Genomic DNA, 23,834 nt, shown 5'->3' on the forward strand with positions numbered 1-23,834 from the left:
GACTGGTATTTCTACGTTCAGTGGATTTCATGTAGTCCATGTGACACTGCTATGTTGCGATTACATGGAGATTAATAAACAAATAAATAGTATACCTAGTATACTTAGTATATAAACAAAGAATATAGTATACCTGCTACTGAAAATATCCCAGGTTGAAGGGTGTGTAGTGTCACTTTTTTTTTAAGGCATCATCATTAATTAGTCTCTGATTTATATTTACTCTTAAGACTGGTAAAGAAAACATTAAAAATATTTTTAGAGAAGTGTCAAACATATAAGATCATATGTGGCCATAGAAATATGATGTAGAGATGTCACAGAAATATTGTTATAAATCGATCACAAGGCTACGTTGACACCTTATGACAAATGATACAAATTAGTAGGAACAATATATTTAGAAAGGTTAACCCTATAAACAAATAGAGATATCTTATATTACCACTACCTTTTCAAATTTCCTACATAGAATCACATAGTTTTTAACAACTGAGAAGGGTGGAACTTAATAATTACTTCAGAGTATTGAATCAATTCATATTATTTTCTAAAATTAAGAAGATGTTTATGCCATAAATAAATAAAAATAATGCATAAATTACTCTAAAATATAATTAGATGAGATGGCCAGGAAATTGAATTTAAATGCTATTAAATTTAAAAAAATTGCTCCTTAAAGTAAAGATTAAGGAACTTTGTTGAGAGAAAGTTTTTCGACTATAGTGATTATTCAGATCATTGTAATTGGTAAGCAACATTAGTAATTTTAGGACGCATTATGTGATTTTGCCAGAAAATCTCAGAATTGTAGGGAAAAGATACTCATTTCTCTTTCAGTAAGTAGAAGAGAATTGAAAAATGGACAAAGTCCAAAACAGAAAATTACAGAATACAGAAGAATCTATTTAACTTCTTAATCCACGAGAACATCTTTTTACACTATGAATTACATATATATATACACGAGAACATCTTTTTACACTATGAATTATATATATATATATATATTTGGTATCCATTAGGAAGGATATATCTAATATGTCGCCTGAAGTCTTCTCAGAGTACACAAAAATACCGATCTCTAAATGAGGTATTCTTACTGAAACTGAGCTTTTCAGGCTGTAAATGTGTAACATACTATTAAACGCTTTGTTGAAACATGAGACTTTGAAAAAAGGGAGGGGTGGTATAATACTTACAAAGTAAAAGGTGATTTTAATTAGCCAGATAAAGAATAAACCTAGCATGGGGAATAAAACTTTTTGATTAAAATACAACTCATGTAGAAAGTTTAGCTGACCATGAAGAATAAGCAACTTAAAGTATGATCATAAAAAACAGGAGGGGCACCTGGGTGGCTCAGTCCGATGAGCGTCCAACTTTAGCTCAGGTCATGATCTCGTGGTTCATGGGTTTGAGACCCACATCGGGCTCTGTGCTGACAGCTCAGAGCCTGGAGCCTTCTTAGGATTCTGTATCTCCCTCTCTCTGCCCTTTTCCCTCTCTCTGTCCCTCTCCCTCAAGAATAAATAAACATTAAAATGTTTTTAAAAAAATAAACAAGAAATGCTAAAGGAAATCACTTTTTTGTTATACTATGTAACCATGTTGAGTTCTGATACAGTATTTTCAGCTGTAAAACAATTTCTTTGATCAGATATATCAGAAAGTTAATTAGATATTATGTTCTTCTACAAGTAGCCAATTCAAAGAATACGATAATGTCAAATTTTAATTCACTTCAAGACAACAACTTGTACTGTCCTACAAATTGTACTGAGAATCGCATCTGTTTTTGGTAGCTGTGTTAATATTCAGGATTGCCCTGCTGGAAAGGTCTTCACATCTTGATGGATCTTTATGGCTAGATCTCATAATCATTTCAAAAGCTTTCTTCATTTACAAAGACTGGCAAATATTACAAAATGCAAACAGACATTACAGGTGTTAAAGGTGCTTCTTGATCATTATTGGGTAATTATTGGACAGTTTCCAGAATTTCTATATCCATAAAACCAGTTTTCGATAAAATTCAAGATTTGATTGCTGTATGATTTGGTGTAGCGATTCGTATGTAAAACAGGGGACAGTCTCCAATATTCATTCTCTACCACACTTCCCACCCCATCCCAGCAAGATTTTTCAAATAAGTGATGTATTAATTCAAATACATAGCAAATTAGTTTAGGTTGGAAGAGGCCTCGGGAATCAACAAGTCTAATGGCTTACAAATTTTTTTTTGGTAATGAAATTCTGCAGAGCCAAAGGTGAAACTTTGCTAACTACTGCCATTCTGGCTCCACAATAGGGTTTTGTATGTGTATGTGGTGTTACAGATTAGTATACATGCATCTGTATATGTACACTTTCATATTATGAATGTGTGTATCTCTCTTTGCAATGTGCATATGTATATATAAAATATAAATATATGTGTCTGTATATAATTTTCTTCTGAGTGGTCTGAGTATTTTATTTTCATTCCTAATTTTTTTTTTAATGAGCAAGATTCTGGGTTTGTGAAGAGGTGGAAATTTGGGAAGAGTGGAACACCTGGAGATGGTTTCAAAGCCCTGTGCACTTGGCTCATACCTTGCCCTATCCATGTCTTCCCTATCCTTTTATAATTACCTGCTAATCTAGGACATTCTCCTTTGGGGGTTGGGCATTGCAACAAGATGGTCTCTTGTGCTGCACTATGAGCAGAATATGCTGGATTTATTAACTACACAGGAAAACAGATTTTGATGGTGTGTGCCATGAAATTGAAGCAGAAAAAGATCAGGTGACCAGAAGGAATGCAGACATTTCCTCCAATCCAATTTATTTATGACTCTATTCCCTACACGTGTGAAATCCAATCCTTATCGTCCTACCTGGATAAAGTGTCCACAGGAAATCAGTCACCATATCAGTCACCAATCAGAGAAATGATTTCACAGTTCATCATGCAGGAGAACTGATACTGGCTGTTACCCCAGCCAATACCAATCTTACAAACTAAGATCATGGAAGATAACTAAATAAGTTGATTCTCAGGGTGCCTGGTTGGCTCGGTCAGTTAAGCGTCAGACCCTTGGTTTGGGCTCAGGTCATGATCTCACATGCTGACAGCACGGAGCCTGCTTGGGATTCTCTCCCTCTCCCTTTGCCCCTCCTCCACTCATGCTGTGTCTGTCAGAAAAGAAAGAAAGAAAGAAAGAAAGAAAGAAAGAAAGAAAGAAAGAAAAGAGAGAGAAAGGAAGGAAGGAAGGAAGGAAGGAAGGAAGGAGGAAAGGAGAGGAAAGGAAAGGAAAGGAAAGGAAAGGAAAGGAAAGGAAAGGAGAGGAAAAGAAAGGAAAGGAAAGGAAAGGAAAGGAAAGGAAAGGAAAGGAAAGGAAAGGAAAGGAAAGAATTTGATTCTCAAGGTCTGAAAACTACTGGAGTCATCACCAAACTAGACTTTATAGACGAAGAAACAGATGCCAGAGATGTCCTAGAGAACAAGATGCTGCCTCTTCACAGGGATTATGTGATGGTGGCAAACAGAAGCTGGAAGAATATATATGGGAAGGAGGAAAGGAAATTGTTTCTCTCACATTCAGCTTACAAACATATTGCCAGTCAGATGGGGACCCCATACTTGCAGAAGTTCCTTAATCAGCAACTTACCAACCACATTTGACATAATCTGCCAAACTTCAGGAACAAATTAGAAGGACAGTTGTCCTCCACAGAATGACAGAATGTGAAGTAGGAGCCTACAAACACTTCAAGCCAGAAGAGCCCACCAGGAAGACCAAAGCATTGCTGTAGGTAGGTCAACAATTTGCTGTGGACTTTGAGAAGAGAATCACAGTGTGAGGGGATCAAGTAGTTACCCTGGAATTCTCAAAGGGCTTTAAATCCATTGTATTTTCTATGAAGGCTTTCCTTCTGAGACAGTAAAGATGGGGTTCAGTGAGAAAGAACTGTGAAGAGAAATAACCTATGCAATCAAAAACATACACTGTATCAGGACAGGGTTGTTTACTCAAGACATGGCATTTTGAGCAATAGTCAAGAAACAAATTGCAAACCCTTCCTTAAGGTGTGTGGATCTGGGAAAACAAATATTTATCAACAGTGTCAAAAAGTACACCAAACAAAAAAAGACTGGCAAACTTCCCCAGACTCTTCAAGTAAATGGAAAGGATGATTGGTGACCACATTTGACAGCAGAAGGGAAGACAAAGTACTAGGTCCTGATATTGATTGACATCCAGTCTCCTACACCAACACTAGTCATAAAGATTTCATAACTTTGCAAATGTTCAGCAGAGAATCAGTCAGGTTCACAAGAAAAATAGATTTGGAAATTAAGTAATTTGAAAGATGCAGCTAACCATCAGCATCAGTGGCATCATGAAAGGAGGCTCTAAAGGATACTGGTTTATATTTACCCCTGAAAGTTTGTCCTGGTACAAAGATGACAAGGCAAAAGCAAAGAAGTATGTATTTCCCTGGGACAACCTGAAAGTCTGGGATGTGGACAAGAGCTTTATGCCTAGCGAACACATACGTATATTCTTTAATAAAGAACAAAGGGCTGTATACAAAGACTGTTGCTTCCTTGAGCTGGCATGTGATTCACAGGAGGATGTAGGCAGCTGGAAGACATCTCTACTAAGAACTGGGGTTTCTCCTGATGAATCTTTTACTGCAAATAATGAGAATAGCCAAGGAGAAAACTTTTCCATGGACCCACAAGTGGAGAGACAAGCAAATATCACTCATAACCTGATAGATTCCTACATGTCTACCACCCACAAATGTGCCAACATCAAATTCCCAAAATGATAATGCACTTGCTAATCAAAAATGTTAAAGATTTTTATAACTTCAGAGCTCTTCGCACAGCTTGGTTCTTTACAGGACCAAAATACTCTGATGAAGGAATCTGCTGAGCAGCCTCAGCACTGAGATGAGATATAACAAACCCTTAAAAAAGCCCTTGTGATCATTGGTGATATTAACACTGGCACTACCTTCATCCTAGGGATTTCTGTGGATGGCTCCTGGAAACAGCACTCCTGTAGGTCACCACCTCCAAGTCCCACAACCTACAACAGACATTGAGTGCTCCCCTCATATGGCCCACATGGCCCACATCTCTCCCAAGGTCTGCCCCTGCCAATCCTCTCCTGCACCCCACTTGGGAGCTACCCCAGTTCCGTTCCGGCTGACCCCTTACTTCTTTTTCCCAACAGCAACAGTTCACTTGGAGTACCTCTGCAAGTTTCCTCTCAACCCACAAGAGTCCCTCCCAATGTTCTAAGTCATTCCCCCAAATTTTGAGTGAGGGCAAACCCATGACTCTTTTGAGTGTCTCTTTGAGTCTCTCTTTGCATATGTAACATCAAACTTTGGTGCCGCCAATGATGAAGCTAGTAAGCCTTGATGACTTGGGCTCAGGAAACACAGACAACTAATTGACTTGTGTGACTGGCCTGTGTCTGATTTCCCCACAATCACATGGTGGAAATTACCTAACTTAGTCCCTCTTCAACATCCCTCTATAAGTTTGACTTTTAGGAGCTGAGTGTCATTTGGACAAATGAATTCATCTTGTGACTTCTGATTTCAGCTGTGAGCTTTCTATTTTCCTCACCATTCTTCTCCTTTAAAGAACAAATAAATATATTTATGATTAGGTTTTCTGAAAAAAAATTGGAGGAGGAGTTGGGATGCTTCCCAAATGATTGAATGAGGCCAGTATAACTTTATGTCAAAACCTGACAAGGGGTGCCTGGGTGGGTCAGTCAGTTGAGTGTCCAACTCTTGATTACAGCTCAGGTAATGATCCTGGGACATGGGATTGAGCCCTGTGTAGGGCTCCACATTCAGTGTGGGGTAAAATTCTCTCTCTCTCTCTCTCTCTCTCTCTCTCTCTCTCTCTCTCTCTGTCTCTTGGGGCAACTAGGTGGTTCAGTTGGATAAGAATCCAACTTTATCTCAGGTAATGACCTCATAGTTCATGGGTACGAGCCCCATGCTGGACCCTGCAATGGACTCCACATTGGTATCTGCACTGACAGCTCTGAGCCTAGAGCCTGCTTCAGATTCTCTGTCTCCTTCTCTCTCTGCTCCTCTGCTGCTTACACTCTCTCTCAAATTAAATAAACATTTTTTAAAAAAGGACTCTCTTTCTCTACCCCCACACCTTCTTGCCTGTGCTCACTCATTTGCTCTCTCTCTCTCAAAAAAAAAAAAAAAAAAAAAACTTTGACAAAGAACTTTTAAAAGATAGACATCAATCCCTCAAATCTTTAATTTCAGCAAAAAGAAACCAGCAAAATATAATAGCTTTAAGTCATCATGACCAGGGAGGCTCGTAATTTTACATCTGAAAGTCAACTGACATAATTTACTACATCAAAAGAATAAAGGAGAAAAATCACACTGTAATATCAATAGATCCATTAAAAACATTTAGCAAACTTAATACCTATTTATGCAAACACTATCATCAAATCAGGAATAGTAAAGACTTTCTCAGCCTGACAAAAGCCAACTATAAAACGCTTTTAGTTAACATCATATTTATTGGTGAAATATTGAATGATTTCCTTCTAAAATTCAGAGAATGACAATTGTATTCAATATAGTCCTGGAAGCCCTAGCTAGTGCACTAATTAATAAAAGAAAAGCATAAAGATTAAAAAGGAAGAATTAAAATGGTCTCTAGTGGCAGGAGATAGGACTATGTAGAATATCCTAGGAAACATTAAAAAAAAACCCTAGAATTTATAAGTGAAAATTTTAAGGATGTGATTGTAAAAGGTCAGTGTAAAACGCAAATGATTTCTGAATACTTTCAAAGAGGCACTTGAAAAATATTATTTTACATGAAAATTTTCCCAAATAATTCAGGAATAAATTTAAGAAAAGATTTGTAAGATTTCTACACTGAAAAAGGAAAATACTGAGGAAAGTGAAGAGGACTTAAATAAAAAATGACATAAACCATGCACTTTAATTGGAAGTACCAGGATTATTAACCTATAGATTCAACACAATACCATACAAAATCCAAATTAGCTTTTTTGTTTTTAGAAATTGACAAGATATCCCAGTATTTTTATGGAAAAGATTTAGAGTATTAGAAACAATTTTGAAGAAAGACCAAAGCTGGAGTCAGAATAGTATCAGGCATAAGAACAGACAAACAGGTCAATGGAACAAAAGAGAGGATTCAGAAATAGTCATATTGATAGTTAAATGATCTTAGACTCCAGTATCACTGTAATCCAATGAGAAAGTATGGTCTTTTCAACAAATGATGCTGAAAGAACTGGTTATGTGTATAGGAAAAAAAATAATTTGTGACCTCTACCTCTCAGAATAAAAATAAATGCAACATACCTGTTGAGTCACAGCTGCTGCCAAATTGCCCCCAGAACTGTCTCCTGAAACACAGATTCGGGTGGGATCCACTCCATATTTTCTAAGAATTTTATCTTGAAGAAAAAATTTGACTGCAGTGAAACTGTCTTCAAACTGAGCAGGAAAATGATGTTGAGGAGCTAGTCTATAGCTTTAAAAAAGAATGATTTATTTAAACAATTTTTTTATAACATACCATTTATGGTTGTATCTTTCCATGTAGTTTTTCAATACCAAATAGATGCAATTTAACACCAGTTTCTATTTTTAATCTGTCAAAAAAATCACACTTGAGTTTTCCACTAACTCCTTAGTATATGGAAAAAAAAAAGAAAAGAAAATTCATATAAAGGTTTTCAACCTTGTATCTACATTCCACGGATAGCATTGTGTGTGAGGGGTAAGGAGATATTAGGAACTCCCGACAATTGTAAGCATAGTTTTTAGTCCACATGCATTTTAGATTGGAGATACTCTATAGTTTATACCATATTCTCAATGTAACTGGAGGTCCAAACATTAAAAAAAATTATTGAAAGAGCACCATGGATGTTTGAGGACAGCAGATCTGAGAGATTATTATAGGGAAAGTGTTACATTTTTCAAGATCATGTGGATAAAAATCCTACATGCTTGCAATGTATATATCTCACCAAGGATAATGTCAAGGGGTTGATTTTAGATAAAAATTTTGAAATATAAATAACCTTTTAGTATACTGGGAAGATTGTTTGTTTCTGATGAATTCATTTCTGAGGCAAACTATCACACTATTCTTTTAATGGATACAAATGGATTTTTTCCCCCACTATGTACATGGACCAGTAAACATAGGAGAATGGTTCTATCAGCCTGTTATCTATCAGGGCTAACTTTTTTTCTCATGCTCTTTAGAAAAACAAAATTTGTAAATATCTGTACTTAACATTAAATGTTAGTGTGATGATCCTTAAAATTTTATCATAAACTATCTTTAGAAAATCCTAAACAAAGTATGTTGGTATCTATTACTTTAAATGCAGTATATTTAGACATTAGGGCAAAGAACACAAATCATAAGGATATGATAAAATATATAAGCCAGAAACAGACATATCACTATATTAAAATAGATTTAAAATGATAAGTTTTAGATTACTTCAAAAGTTATGGAGGTATAAAGGATATATCCTAATGTTATAAATGAGAAGTATCCCTGAAAATAGGAAGTTCTAGCCACTGCGAGTAATCAAAACAAACAGCATTGGCAATCACTCTTTAGATGACCAAATTGTCACTTTAGTTTTCTCTCTAAACTTTCATAGCTTCCTAGCTAAAAATCAAAACAAAACAACAACAAAAAAAACCCAAATCTATGTCACTATTACAGATTAGAAGTCTGTAAGTATGTTTTTGTTACTACGGACTAGGGAAGAGAGGTACGAAAAAATCCCTCCTGGGGATGTGGGCTTCAGAAATACAGACTGCATAAGTATGAGAAAATATTGAACTGTCCTGACACATTCTGATATTTTCTAGCAAAATCCAGAAGGTAAAATTCACTTTTCCTGAGAATGACTTAAAATTCTTAGCTGATCCCAACCTTTACCTCCTACATTACTCCAAACAAGAATTATTATAAAACATTTTATTACCAACCCAAATATAATCTACCATCCCAAATTTGTAGGATTTATTTATATCTTCTTATCTAGCTATGTTACTTGGGGCTTGAGTTGGGACCTGAGTTTTAAGTGTCTAGAGCAAAAGTGTATCCAAAAATGCTCACTCAGGGATGTTACTCAGAGATTTCCAAAATCACAGAAGAATATGAGATAGTGGACTCTTCAGGAATGGTTTACATTGCAATGGTGATAAATAAATAGAATAATTTTTTTAAATTGATATTTCAGGCATAGCTAACTTGATTTAGAAATCAAACCTCTACCTGGTGAAGGCAGAAATCATAGTAGCCAAAGAAAAACATTCTCTTACTCCAATCCTACAACAACAGCATTGAGTTTGTTTGCAGTCCATCTATTCAGGGAGTCATAAGCACTCTGCTCTGGAATGAAGAAAGAAATGTGAGAGTACTTTTGGTAAAAAAAAACAAAAACAAAAACAAAAACAAAAAACCACAGCAACAGAAATGCTTGTAGCTATGAACTTGGAAAGAAATGTGAGTGTTATATAGAAACCTAAATTTCCCACTCCATTTCTATTCAGAGGGACCAGAATCAGCCTGACACAGTCTGGAGGAGTGTCTCCTCTGTCACTGTCTCCAGTGATGAAAAGATGACTTTGCAGATTGGTGTTTTGAGGAAGGGAAAGTAGCCTTGGGCCATTCTATTTTTTCTATTTGCATCCGCTGCCTGTACACAATGATTCTCCCAAGAAATTTTTGTGGCTTGTTGCGTTTTACTCTGCTTGCTTTTTCAGGCAGCAAGTTCCATAGGGAGGAACTGCGTGGCTGGTTAGCAGGGCCAGCCACGACAGATGAGTCAATCTAACTCAGTACCTAAATACACTTTCTCCCAAAGCCTTCTTTAGAAATAATGGTTATGTTTTGACTGTTGTTTATTTGAATTTTGTATATAATCTTCAGTTGGTTCAGAATTTGGGGGGAAAGAAAATAATAGATACACTGACTCTGTAAAACCACAGCACTCAATAATACGGTTCCTTGAATCTCCATATTCTTTGCATGTCACATTAGGAAATGGTGTAATAACCTTGGTATTGAAGACAGAGTCTAAAGAAAAGTAACTTAATTTTGAGAGAGCCTCTGGCGAGTGATAGATTTCCAAAATCACAGAAGAATATGAGATAGTGGACTCCTGAGGAATGGTTTACATTGCAATGGTGACAAATAAAGAGAATTATTTTTTTAATTGATATTTCAGGCATAGCTAACTTGATTTGGTAATCAAACCTCTGCTTGGTGAAGCCAAAGAAAATTATTCTCTTACTCCAATCCCACAACAACAGCATTGATTTTGTTTGCAGTCCATCTATTCAAGGAGTCATAAACCTTCTGCTCTTACATGTTCATTTTAGCACACAAGGCATCCCCTCTCTCCCTAGTACACATGTGTCTCTAACCCCAGGTACCTCCAAACCCAATTTACCAGTAACCTGGCCACATAACTTTGGCAACTCTGTGACATCTGCTACTACTTTATTTACCACAACATCCTAGAAATTCAGAGAAGCTGTTCCAAGATGTCTCCTGCACATTAAGAAAACTTCAAATTAAAAACTAATTAAATACTGGGTATGTGAATACCATGAAAACAGAAAAGTAAATCAACTAGCCTTTTAGGTAGATAAATGTTTTCATTCAAGACTGAGTTGATAATATGCAAGAAAAGGCAATGGGTGGATGAACACCAAAATGTACAAGACATAAGAAGTCACTGATATCCACAATGAAAGACCCTCAGTGATATATTTCAAACCTGTCTTCATGTTATCTCCTAATACTTTTTATTTATCATAAAGCAAAAGTCATTTTAAGTTTTTTGTTTCCTATTCTTTATCTCCAGCTGTCCGAAGTCACACCATATTTCTGATAAAACTTGTTGGCTCATGTTTTTCCGTCTTCAATGTCCAATTACTGAATTTATATCACTTGTAGAACTCAGGTAGAAACAGGAAGGTATTAGTATTGAGGATTAAAAATAACAACCACTGTTTTATGTAAATAAATTGACTAGAGAAAGATATTCTTATATTTCTTAGTTCTCAAAACAACTTCAAGTTATAAAGAAGAAAAAATAGGAAGCCTAGGAAACAAAAAAGGAAAAGTGAAATTTATAAATAAATAGTTACATTATCTATGTCCTGATCTGTCAAAAAATAGAAGCTATCTAAGTCCTTTCTAGTTTATAAATATAAGTTCTCACTATCTATAAACAATACACAAATATAAAGCCAAGACACAGAATAAAGACACAACAGGAATTTGGCTGAACAAAATGTTGGAACATGCGTCCTGAATGATAATTTGCACATTTTTTAGGAACTACTGATCACAATCATTGCATTTGTCAATAAAGGGGAAATCAACATGATAATCAGGAGAACTTCCAAATATTTTCCAAAGTGATATTTTCCTATCTGTGAGCATTTGTCTTGTGCTAACTGAAGACCCAGGTAATGTGTATATAGATACTTGGATATTTCATAGACCTTATAAGAACTTTAAGGGTATTAATACATCTCTTTAGAGAAGCATCTGGGCGGCTCAGTCAGTTAAGCATTAGATTTTTGATTTCTGCTCATGTCATGATCTCACGGTTGGTGGTATAGAGCTCCATGTTGGGCTCTGTGCTGAGAACATAGAGTCTGCTTGAGATTCTCTCCTCTCCATCTCTGCTGCTCCCCTGCTTACACACTGTCTCTCAAAATAAATAAATTTTAAAAATGCATCTCTTTTGAGACAAATGAGGCCAAATTGGCCTCATTAATTTATCTTTTTATATATCTTAGAATATCTTAAAATGTATTTTATAAAGGAAGCATAATATTCCAACTACAAATGCCTAGTATAAATTAAATTATATGTGAACTCTAATTTACAGAAAACATTAAGGAGATAAAAAAGATATAGAAATACTGGGAAAGCGAGGAGCCAAGATGGCAGACAGCATGGAAGTTTTCTGTGTGTCGTGTGTCCATGAAATACAGCCAGACCAACACTAAATCTGATCTGAGGATTAACACAACAATCTGCACAACTTGAATGACAGAATTCAGCAGGTATGTGGCATGGAGAGGTGAACATGGGGAGACAGAAACCACAGAGGGCAGGGAGCTGCTTTTCATGCGGAGAGAGGATGGAGACGGTGGGCGGGGGGGAAGAATATGTGAAAAGCACTGCTCCCCAAAAGCAGCTGAAGAGAAAGTGGAAAATTGGAAACAGCCACAGGGACTGAACTAAAAAGGGAGAAAGGAGAAAGGAGAAAGGAGAAAGGAGAGGGTTTAAATTCCATTAAGACTGTAAACAGGAGGAGTGCAGAGTCTGAAACTCCACAGCTCGATACTAGCAATGCTCTGGTGGGAAGGGTGAATCCCCAGGAGCAGAGTTGGGTCCAGAAGGTTCTCAGGCCACACGGGGAGAACAGTTCCACTGCTGGAAGGACATTTGCTGGAGGCTGTGAGGCCACCTGGTCCCAGAAGACCCCAGAGAATGGCCCCATTCTCTGGCACTAGAACAAGATCATTTGGGGTGAAGCCTGGTGCCAGATGTCTGTTGTGATTTTCCAAAATCCCTGAAATGCTGCTGCTACACTATCTCACGAACTTTTTCCGGGGCAGGCTGGCACCTGGCCACATTCTCGGGGCACCGGCAGCAGCAGGGTCCAGCAAGTGTTCCTACATGCTGCCAGCACCCAGCCATTGTTCAATAAGACCCTTCACAGAGGGATAGAGACAAAGCCACAGTCCCTCAGAAGGGGGGGCTGGGGAAGGCAGCTGCATCTGAAACAAAACTCGGAAAGGAGGTGCTGCCTGGGGCTTGTTCATGGACAGTGTGAAAGTGGGGAGTGGATGGAAACCGAAGATGAAGGATGGGTGCGCGATTGCTGATCAAGGAGAACAGAGTTCCGATACTAGAGACTGGGTAGCTGGGTGTCACCATTTTCATCACTCCCACATATGCAAATATGCACCTACAAGCGCCACAACAATCCACTCCAGTAGGCTAGCAGTGCCATCTAGTGGAGGATGGAGAATGCCAACTAGCAGAGCTGTGACACTAAGCCCCGCCCAACTGGGTCACCCTCACTCTTCAAGAACACAAGTCTCATCACCTACTTAGTTTATGGTCTGTCAAGTGCTTCATACTTTGACTTATAGGGGAAAACGAAGTAATTTCAGTCGTATTTCAGTCTGTTAGCCAGTCCACCTATCCGATTTTCTTTTTTTTCTCTTTTTCTTTTCTTTTTATTGAATACAGAAAGAGAAAAAAATCATTTTATTATCATTTTTTATTAAAAATACTTTTTCTTTAAATTTTTTCTACTATATTTTTTATTTTTTTGTAATTTTTTCCAAACTCTATTTTACTACCGTCATTTCATTTTAGTCTACTTCAGTGTATTCATTTTTTAAAATTTTCAAATGATTTCCTTTTTTCTTTTTCCCTTTTCTCTAATCTATCAAGCACTTTCAACACCCAGACCAAAACACACCTAGGATCTAGCATGATTTATTCCATTTTGTGTGTGTGTTTGTTTTTAATTTTTTAATTTTAATATTTTTTTAATTTTAATTTTTTTTATTTTAATTTTTCTACCTCATTAATTCCTTTTTTCCCATCAAAATGACGAAACAGAGGAATTAACCCCAGAAGAAAGAGCAGAAAGAAACGACAGCCAGGGTCTTAACCAACACAGATACAGGCAAGATGTCTGAACCAGAATTAAGAATCACCATAATAAGAATACGAGCTGGTGTCGAAAATAGATAAGAATCCCTTTCTGCAGAGATAAAAGAAGTAAAAGCTAGTCAATGAAATTAAAAAATGCTAAAACTGAGCTGCAATCTCAAACAGATGCAGCGGTGGCAAGGATGGATTAGGCAGAACAGAGAATCAGCGATATAGAGCACAAACATATGGAGAATAATGAAGCAGAAAAAAAGAGGGAGACTAAGGAAAAAGAGCACGATTTAAGAATTAGAGAAATCAGTGACTCACTAAAAGGAACAACATCAGATTATAGGGGTCCCAGAAGAGGATGAGAGAGAAATAGGGGTAGAAGTGTTATGTGAGCAAATCATAGTGCAAAACTTTCCTAACCTGGGGAAAAACACAGACATCAAAATCCAGGAAGCACAGAGGACCCCCATTAGACTCAACAAAAACTGACCATCAGTAAGGCATATCAGAGTCAAATTCACAAAAGACTCAGGCAAGGGGAGAATCATGAGAGCAGCAAGGTAAAAAAAAAAAAGTCCCTAAGCTACAAGGGAAGACAGATCAGGTTTGCAGCAGACCTATGCACAGAAACTTGGCAGGCCAGAAAGGAGTGGCAGGATATATTCAGTGTGCTGAATCAGAAAAATATGAAGCCATGAATTCTTTATCCAGCAAGGTTGTCATTCAAAATATAAGGAGAGATAAAAAGTTTCCCAGACAAACAAAAATTAAAGGAGTTTGTGACCACTAAACCAGCCCTGCAAGAAATTTTAAGGGGGTCTCTCTGATGGGAGAAAAGATGAAAAAATAAACAAACGAATAAATAAAGACCAAAAGCAACAAAGACTAGAAAGGACCAGCGAACTCCAACTCTACAAGCAACATACTGGTAATAAGTTCATATCTTACAGTACTCACTCTAAACGTCAATGGACTAAATGCTCCAATCAAAAGACAAAGGGTAACAGAATGGATTAGAAACCAAGATCCATCTATATGCTGTTTACAAGAGATCCACTTGAGACGTAAAGACACCTTCAGATTGAAAATAATGGGATGGAGAAGCATCTATCATGCTAGTGGTCAACAAAAGAAAGCCAGATTAGCCATACTTATATCAGACAATCTAGACTTGAAAATAAACACTGTATTGAGACGTAGAAGGGCATTATATCATAATCAAGGGGTCTATCCACAAGAAGACCTAACAATTGTAAACATTTATGCACCAAATGGGATAGCACCCAAATATATAAATCAACTAATCAGAAACAGAAAGAAACTCATCGATAGTAATACCATAATAGTAGGAGACTTCAACACCCCACTCACAGAAATGGACAGACCATCTATTCAAAAAATCAACAAGGAAACAATGGCTTTGAATGACACACTGGACCAGATGGACTTAACAGATATATTCAGAATATTTCATTCTAAAGCAGCAGAATGTACATTCTTCTCCAGTGCACATGAAATGTTCTCCAGAATAGACCACATACTGGGACACAAATCAGCCCTAAGTAAGTACAAAAAGATCGAGATCATACTGTGCATATTTTCAGACCACAATGCTATGAAACTCAAAATCAACTACAAGAAAAAAATTGGAAAGGTCTCAAATACATGGAGACTGAAAAACATCCTACTAAAGAATGAATGGGGGAACCAAGCAGTTAAAGAGGAAATTAAAAAATATATGGAAGTCAATTAAAATGATAACGCCATAACCCAAAACCTCTGGGATGCAGCAAAGGCGGTCATAAGAGGAAGTATATAGCAATCCAGGCCTTACTAAAGAAGGAAGAAAGATCTCAGATAAACAACCTAACCTTATGCCTTCAGGAGCTGGAAAAAGAACAGCAAATAAAACCCAAAACCAGCAGAAGACAGCAAATAATAAAAATTAGAGCAGAAATTAACGCTATCAAAACCAAAAAAAACCAGATGAAACCAGAAGCTAGTTCTTTGAAAGAATTACCAAATTGATAAATCACTGGCCAGTCTGAACAAAAAGAAAAAGGAAATGACCCAAATAAATAAAATCAAGAATGAAGGACGAGAGATCACAAACCAACACAGCAGAAATAAAAACAATAATAAGAGAATAGTATGAGCAATTTTATGCCAATAAAATGGGTAATCTGGAAGAAATGGACAAATTCCTAGAAACATATACACTACCAAAACTGAAACAGGAAGAAATGGAAAATTTGAACAGAGCCATTACCAGTAAGGAAATCGAATTAGTAATCAAAAATCTGCCAAAAAACAAGAGTCCAGGGCCAGATGGTTTTCCAGGGGAATTTTACCAAACATTTAAGGAAGAGTTAACACCTATTCTCTTGAAGCTGTTACAAAAAATAGAAATGGAAGGAAAACTTCCAAACTCTTTCTATGAAGACAGCATTACCTTGAATCCAAAACCCGACAGAGACCACACTAAAAAGGAGAACTATAGACCAATTCCCCTGATTAACAGTCCTCAAAAAGATTTTAGCCTACCAGATCCAACAATACATTAAAAAAGTTATTAAGCACGACTAAGTTGGATTTATACCTGGGATGCAGGGCTGGTTCTGAAAAACAGTTAACATGATTTATCACACCAATAAAAGAAAGGAAAGAACCATATGATCCTCTCAATAGATGCAGAGAAAGCATTTGACAAAATACACAAAGCTTTCTTGATAAAAACCCTCAAGAAAGTAGGGATGGAAGGAACATACCTCGAGATCATACAAGCCATATATGAACAACCCAACGATAATATCATCCTTAATGGGGAAAAACTGACAGCTTTCCCCCTAAGGTCAGGTACAAGACAGGGATGTCGACTCTCGCCACTGTTATTCAACATAGTATTCGAAGTCTTAGCCTCTGAAATTAGACAACACAAAAAAATAAAAGGCATCCAAATCGGCCAGGAGGAGGTCAAACTTTCACTCTTCTAATATGACATGATACTCTATATGGAAACCCAAAAGATTCCACCAAAAAACTGCTAGAACTGATTCATGAATTCAGCAAAGTTGCAGGATATAAAATCAACGCACAGAAATTGGTGCGTTGACTGGGTTGCACAGAAATCGGTTGCATTCCTATTCACCAACAATGTAGCAACAGAAAGAGAAATCAAGGACTCGATCCCATTTACAATTGCACGCAAAAAAAATAAAATACCTGGAAATAAATCTAACCAAAGAGGTGAAAAATCTATACACTGAAAACTATAGAAAGCTTATGAAATAAATTGAAGAAGACACAAAAAAATGGAAAAAGATTCCATGCTCCTGGATAGGAAGAACAAATATTGTTAAAATGTCAATACTACCCAAGGCAATCTATATATCCAATGCAACACCAGCATTCTTCAGAGAGCTAGAACAAATAATCCTAAAATTTGTATGAAGCCAGAAAATACCCTGAATAGCCAAAGCAATCTTGAAAAAAGAAACCAAAGCAGGAGGCATCACAATCCCAGACTTCAAGCTGTACTACAAAGCTGTAACCATCAATTAATATATATATATGTAATCATCAAGACAGTATGGTACTGGCACAAGAACAGACACTTAGATCAATGGAACAGAATAGAGAGCCCACTAATGGACCTACAAACGTATGGCCAACTAATCTTTGACAAAGCAGGAAAGAATATCCAATGGAATAAAAGACAGTCTCTTCAGTAAATGGTGCTGGGAAAACTGGACAGAGACATGCAGACGAATTAACCTGGACCACCTTCTTCCATCATACACAAAAGTAAACTCAAAATGGATGAAAGACCTAAATGTAAGACAGGAAGCCATCAAAATCCTCAAGGTGAAAGCAGGCAAAAACCTCTTTGATCTTGGCCACAGCAACTTCTTACTCAACACGTCTCCGGAGGGAAGGGAAACAAAAGAGAAAATGAACTACTGGGACCTCATGAAAATAAAAACTTCTGCACAGTGAAGGAAACTTTTGGCAAAACTAAAAGGCTACCAATAGAATGTGAGAAGATTTTTACAAACAATATATCAGATAAAGGGTTAGTATCCAAAATCTATAAGGAACTGATCAAACTCAACACCCAAAAAACAAATAATCCAGTGAAGAAATGGGCAAAAGACATGTACAGACACTTTTCAAAAGAAGACATCCAGTTCTGGGGTGCTTGGGTGGCTCAGTCAGTTAAAGCATCCAACTTGGCTCAGGTCAAGATCTCAGAGTCTGTGAGTTCAGGTCCCGCATCAGGCTCTGTGCTGACAGCTCAGAGTCTGGAGGCTGCTTCGGATTCTGTGTCTCCTTCTCTCTCTGCCCCTCCCCCATTTGCACTCTGTCTCTCTCTGTCTCTCAAAAATAAACATTAAAAAAATTAAAAAAAAAAAGACATCCAGATGGTTAACAGACACATGAGAAGATGCTCCACATCACTCATAATCAAGGAAATACAGATCAAAACCACAATGAGATACCACCTCACACCTGTCAGAATGACTAACATTAACAACTCAGGCAACAACAGCTGTTGGCGAGGATGCGAAGAAAAAGGATCTCTTATGCACTGCTGGTGGGAATGCAACCTGGTGCAGCCACTCTGGAAAACAGTATGGAGGTTTCTCAAAAGATTAAAAATAGAACTACCCTACAACCCAGTAATTGCACTGCTAGGTATTTATCCAAGGGATACAGGTGTGCTGTTTTGAATGGATACATGCACCCCAATGTTTATAGCAGTACTATCAACAAGAACCAAAGTATGGAAAGAGCCCAAATGACCGTCGATGAAGGAATGGATAAAGAAGATGTGGTATATATATATATATATATATATATATATATATATATATATACACACACACACACACACACACACATACATACATACATACAATGGAGTATTACTTAGCAATCAAAAAGAATGAAGTCTTGCCATTTGCAACAACGTGGATGGAACTGGAAGGTATTATGCTAAGCAAAATTAGTCAGAGAAAGGCAAATATCATACGACTTCACTCATATGAGGACTTTAAGAATCAAAACAGATGAACATAAGGGAAGGGAAACAAAAATAATATAAAAATAGGGAGGGGGACAGGGGCACCCGGGTGGCTCAGTTGGTTAAGCATCCAAATTCGGCCAGATCATGATTTCACAGTTTGTGAGTTCGAGTCTCATGTCTGTCTCTGTGCTGACAGCTTGGAGCCTGGAGCCTGCCTCAGATTCTGTGTCTCCTTCTCTTTCTGCCCCTCCCCAACATGTGCTCTGTCTCTATCAAAAATAATAAATGTAAAAAAAAATTAAAAAACAGGAAGGGGGACAAAACATAAGAGACTCTTAAATATGGAGAACAAATAGAGGGTTACTAGAGGGGTTGTGGGAGGGGGATGGCCTAAATGGGTAAGGGGCATTAAGGAATCTACTCATGAAATCACTGTTGCACTATATGCTAACTCATTTGAATATAAAGTAAAAAAATGAAATTAAAAATTAAAAAAAAAGAAATACTGTGAAAGCATTTCGACTAAGTTGGCAAGTTAAAATGTAAGAACCTGGAAATCTGAACACTATGCTAATGGATTTAAATTTATTAAGTGATAAAAGTGAAGAGTTTAGACAAAGAAATCATATAATCAGACTTGCATGATAGAAAGATCCAGTATACTAAGTGTAGAAGATGAAATAAGGTTGAGCAGGGAAGAGGCAGAGACATCACAAAAGATTATCTGTAAAAGATGACGAAGTACTAAATTGTGTTAATGAAGTAAAAATGTTCAGAAGTACAATGAATGGGATATGGTAATTAGATGTAAGTGCTAAGGAACTATAATTAATTGATCATAAGTGCTATTTACTGAGAGCATTCAATGTTGCTTTAGATCGATAGTGGTTCTTTTGTTTGTTTCTTCTGAGGCCATTCGGACACAAGACAATAAATTATACTCGGCCATGTGGAGCTTGAGATGTCTGTGATTTGTCCAGTTGTAATGTCTAAGTGATAGGTGTATATGTGGAATCAGGACTCAGGAACAGTGTCAGAGAAGCAGATTCAGGACTGGATGTCAGCAGCATGTGGGTATTTCGAGAAGATCAGGGATTGGAAAAGAGAGTATGTACAGTCAAATCCCAAAGATAGGGAGAGAATTCTGGGGGACAAGAATATTCATGAAGAGTAAGTATGGGAAACCTGTTATTTTGTTTGCTTGGTTTGTTTTTAAATGAGAGAGGGAGGGAGATGAGAAAACAATGAATAACAGAGGAAATCTAGGAGATACTTTGTCATAGAAAGAAAAAGGAGCAGCAGTGAGAATGTCAAAGAGGAGAAGAGACTAGTATTCATCAAATGCATTAGAGTAGAGAGATCGAGGAATTAATTAAAGTGGGTAAAGAAGGAAATAGGGAAGGCCTAGAACCTACAGTGTATACAAATTGGTCTGAGAAGGAAAGGGAAATCAAAGGGACTAATGAGACAGAGGAATTCATGGCCAAGTGGAAAAATATTTTTTCAAGATAAAAATGAGCATAACATGTTTTTCAAAGTTAAAAAGCAAAAAAACAGAGTATTGATGGAGATACACTGATGAAGCCAAATAAGAGGGAAAGAGGTATATGATATGGAGCAAAAGGAGAAAGAGTGATTTTGTCAACAGATTTTGTCTGATATTCCTGTGAGAATATTAGAAAGAAGTGAGCCAAGGATGGATATGGTGGATAACAAACTTACAGAAGGGGGGATTGAGCCAAGGACACAGCGTTCGAAATGTGAGGGCATACAATCCTTCATACCCTCTTTCCTCTGAAATAGCAACAAGCTTGCTCTCTAGCTGAGTGGGAGGCACTGGGAGGCCTAGAGTCAAACAGGCCGTAAGTGACACACGAATGAGAGACAGAACTCAGATACATGGGACAGGATTTCTGAGCCACCGCAGGGCACAGGTCATTGATCTCCACAAGCAGTCAAGCATAGTGTAGTGCCCGGATCAGTATCATCAACAGCAACTGGAAATTAATTTGAAATGCAAATCATCGGTCCCCACCATTACTTGTTGAATCACAAATTCTGTAGGCCAGGCCCAAGAGTTTTTAACAAGTCTACTAGGTCATGCTGAGACACTAAAATTTGAGAAGCACTGTCTTAGGGCTTCATACATTACTAGAAGTACGCCATGACTGTCCTTCCCTTCCTTGTCACAGTGTGTGCTTTAGAATTCACTTTCCAGAATCTTTTAAAATCTTTGAGAAAGAAAGCAATCTTTATGAGGACTTCCTGAAGGACATTCAGAATACCGGCTTCCCTGGATGTTATAAAATTCACCTATGAATCACATCTTTCCAAGAGTCTTGATCTTTACCGCATCCTATTACCTGACCTAGAATTGCTTTGACTGGGCTGCCCGGGTGGCTCAGTCAGTTAAGTGTCCCACTCTTGATTTCAGCTCAGGTCATGATCTCATGGATCATGACTTTGAGCCTTATGTTGGCCTCTGTGCTCACAACTCAGAGCCTACCTGGGATTCTCTCTCTCCCTTACCCCTACTGCATTCTCTCTCTTTCTCAAAATACATAAATTAAAAAAAAAAAAAGCAGAATTGTTCTCACTAATTATTGTCTTGGAGGCAAGCTATCATCCTATACTTGTAAGGATGATCGTAAATTCAATAGTGACTATTGGGATGGTTTTCAGGAATCTACCAACCAACCAACCAACCAACCAAGGGACATGAACACAGGGACCAAGCCCCACCCACGAGTTTTGGTTAAAGTTGAATATTGCCTCCTGAGCTGGAATTACAAGGACTCAATTTTTCCCAGCTTATCCTACCCAAAACCCAAACCCAAATCCCATCATCCTTCTTCAAATGAGGACCTGTGGGGTCATCAAATGATTTTCAAGTGAGCCTGGCCAACTAAACTCTCTAACCTCTGTTTAAATCACGTAAATAATTTTCTTTTGACAAGTCACTATGAAATTTTACTGACTATATATTATTTCTAATTTGTTAGTTGTCAGAAAGCTAGGAAGGAGAAATCTGGAAAGCCAAAATTTCAGTCTGTTTTGGCCTTTTGTATATTCATCTGAGTGTTTGTGCCTCATCAATTTTCCATGCCAATTTTCTCTGTGACTAATCCTCACAACTTTTGTTTGGTGAAGTGTAGCTTCCTATATGCACATATTTTTATAAGGTTCTCACTATTTAGAACCCAATGAGGCTTAGAGAAAGGCAAAAGGTTAAAAAAAGTAACTTCTTATCTGTTTATCTTTCCTCCATTCTCTTCATTTGTTTAATTAAATAGAATGGTGCCTCCACCTGATATACCAGCACCATTCTATCAAAGAGTTTTCCAAAGCTTTCATGAAGGAAAATTTATTCATGTTTTTGGCTTGAATCTTCTACCTATTCCTCTTAAATCATAGCCAGAAATGAACGGGGAAATTAGACTTCATAAGAAGGAGTTTAATGTAACCTATGTCTATTTTGTGTTTTCCTTTAAAAGAATTGAGACTAGCTATCATTCTAAGCTTTACTAACTGTTAGCATTATTGTTATTGGTATTTACAAACTTGATCTTGTAGCAACCAACATGTGATTCCAATTTACTGTTTATAACATCCATATCACTTCAACGTTTCTGCTCCTGAATATATTCTAATGTCACAGAAAAGAAGTTGTACTAATTGACTCCTTCATGTCTTATTTTCGTTTGTTATGAGCTGATTCAATATGGAAGCTGAGAAGAAAGAGCTTATCAAAACCAAGCAAAACAAAAACAGAAATAATGGTCTGCCTATTTTTCTCCAAACATATGTCTATGTCTGTTCAATATCTAATATTTATAGCTATACTTATCCCTATTATACATATAAGTATGTATATTTATATTAAATATTTCTTATACCAAAAACATATTGCCAGTTATAGTTTTTTCCTTATGTGATAAACTTACTGAAACTTCCAAAGCAAAAACCACCACCATGAATATAGATGACAGCTGGTCTTCGGATTTCTGACTTTCTCTTTGGCAGGTACAAACGGACTGGAGTATCAACAAATGTTGTGTCGGTCACTGTGACATTTTCATCTGAGAGTGGCTGTGTATGGTCCAGACTGACTATCATGGAAATTAAGTCCCCATGTTTCATAATACCTAAGTTTTCAAAACACATATCCTGTAAAAGCAAAACAAAATTGAACATTTTCATCTTATATTACACCAAATGCATATAAAGAGAAAATAAAACATAAGGAAAATGGACAGAAATAGAATATTTGTAATATTTATTTCCAAGTAATACTGTATACACTTTATTCCATACTTTTTTGCCTTTGAAAATCTCAAGTATCCTGTATTTTATTAGTAACTGGGTCATTCAAAAGCTGTCAATTAACTGGCAGTTATTTTATAATTGTAAATTCTTACCTGGAAAATTTCCAGGTCTTATAACATCTTTTCTTTTCTTTTTGTTTTATAGGAATGTTGTCATATTTTTCTTCTTTATTGTTCATTTTATCTAATCCAAAATTTTAAAAGTTCTCTTATGCTCACACTAACAGTTATTTAATGCCCTGGTTATCTTTTTTTTTAAATGCTTTTTATTTATTTATTTTAATCCAATTTAGTTAACATTCAGTGTAGTATTGGTTTCAGGAGTTGAGCCCAGTGATTCATCACTTACATATAACACCCAGTGCTCAGCCCAACAAGTGCCCTCCTTAGTGCTCATCACCCATTTAACCCATACTCCCAATTACCTCCCCTCAAACAATGCCCAGTCTATTCTCTGTATTTAAGAGTCTCTTATGGTTTGTCTCCCTCTGTTCTTATCTTATTTTTCCTTTCCTTCCCCTATGTTCATCTGTTGCATTTGTTAAATTTCACATGAATGAAATCATATGGTATTTGTCTTTCTCTGCCTGACTTATTTTGCTTAGCAAAATATATCTATCTCTATCCATATCGTTGCAAATGCAAGATTTCATTCTTTTTCATCACTGAGTAGTATTCCAATTTGTGTGTGTGTGTGTGTGTGTGTGTGTGTGTG

The 23,834-nt window shown here is 36.9% G+C and overlaps 1 protein-coding gene and 1 pseudogene across 1 annotated transcript in view; one reads left to right on the forward strand and one right to left on the reverse strand.

Annotated features, from left to right (window-relative positions):
* AADACL2 (arylacetamide deacetylase like 2) overlaps positions 1-23,834 on the reverse strand; it is a 40,136-nt gene that overhangs the window by 6,881 nt on the left and 9,421 nt on the right. Inside the window, exons 2-4 of the mRNA XM_078452627.1 lie at positions 22,739-22,961; positions 9,382-9,451; positions 7,387-7,558 (exon numbers count right to left, since the gene is read on the reverse strand). Coding sequence (XP_078308753.1) covers positions 7,387-7,558; positions 9,382-9,451; positions 22,739-22,961 — 465 coding nt within the window. The remainder of the gene's footprint in view (positions 1-7,386; positions 7,559-9,381; positions 9,452-22,738; positions 22,962-23,834) is intronic.
* Positions 2,802-4,944, forward strand: LOC132684099 (dynamin-3 pseudogene; annotated as a pseudogene).

Source organism: Panthera onca, chromosome C2 (genome assembly GCF_046562875.1).
Source record: "Panthera onca isolate mPanOnc1 chromosome C2, mPanOnc1 haplotype 2, whole genome shotgun sequence".
In the NCBI taxonomy this organism is placed as follows: Eukaryota; Metazoa; Chordata; class Mammalia; order Carnivora; family Felidae; genus Panthera; species Panthera onca.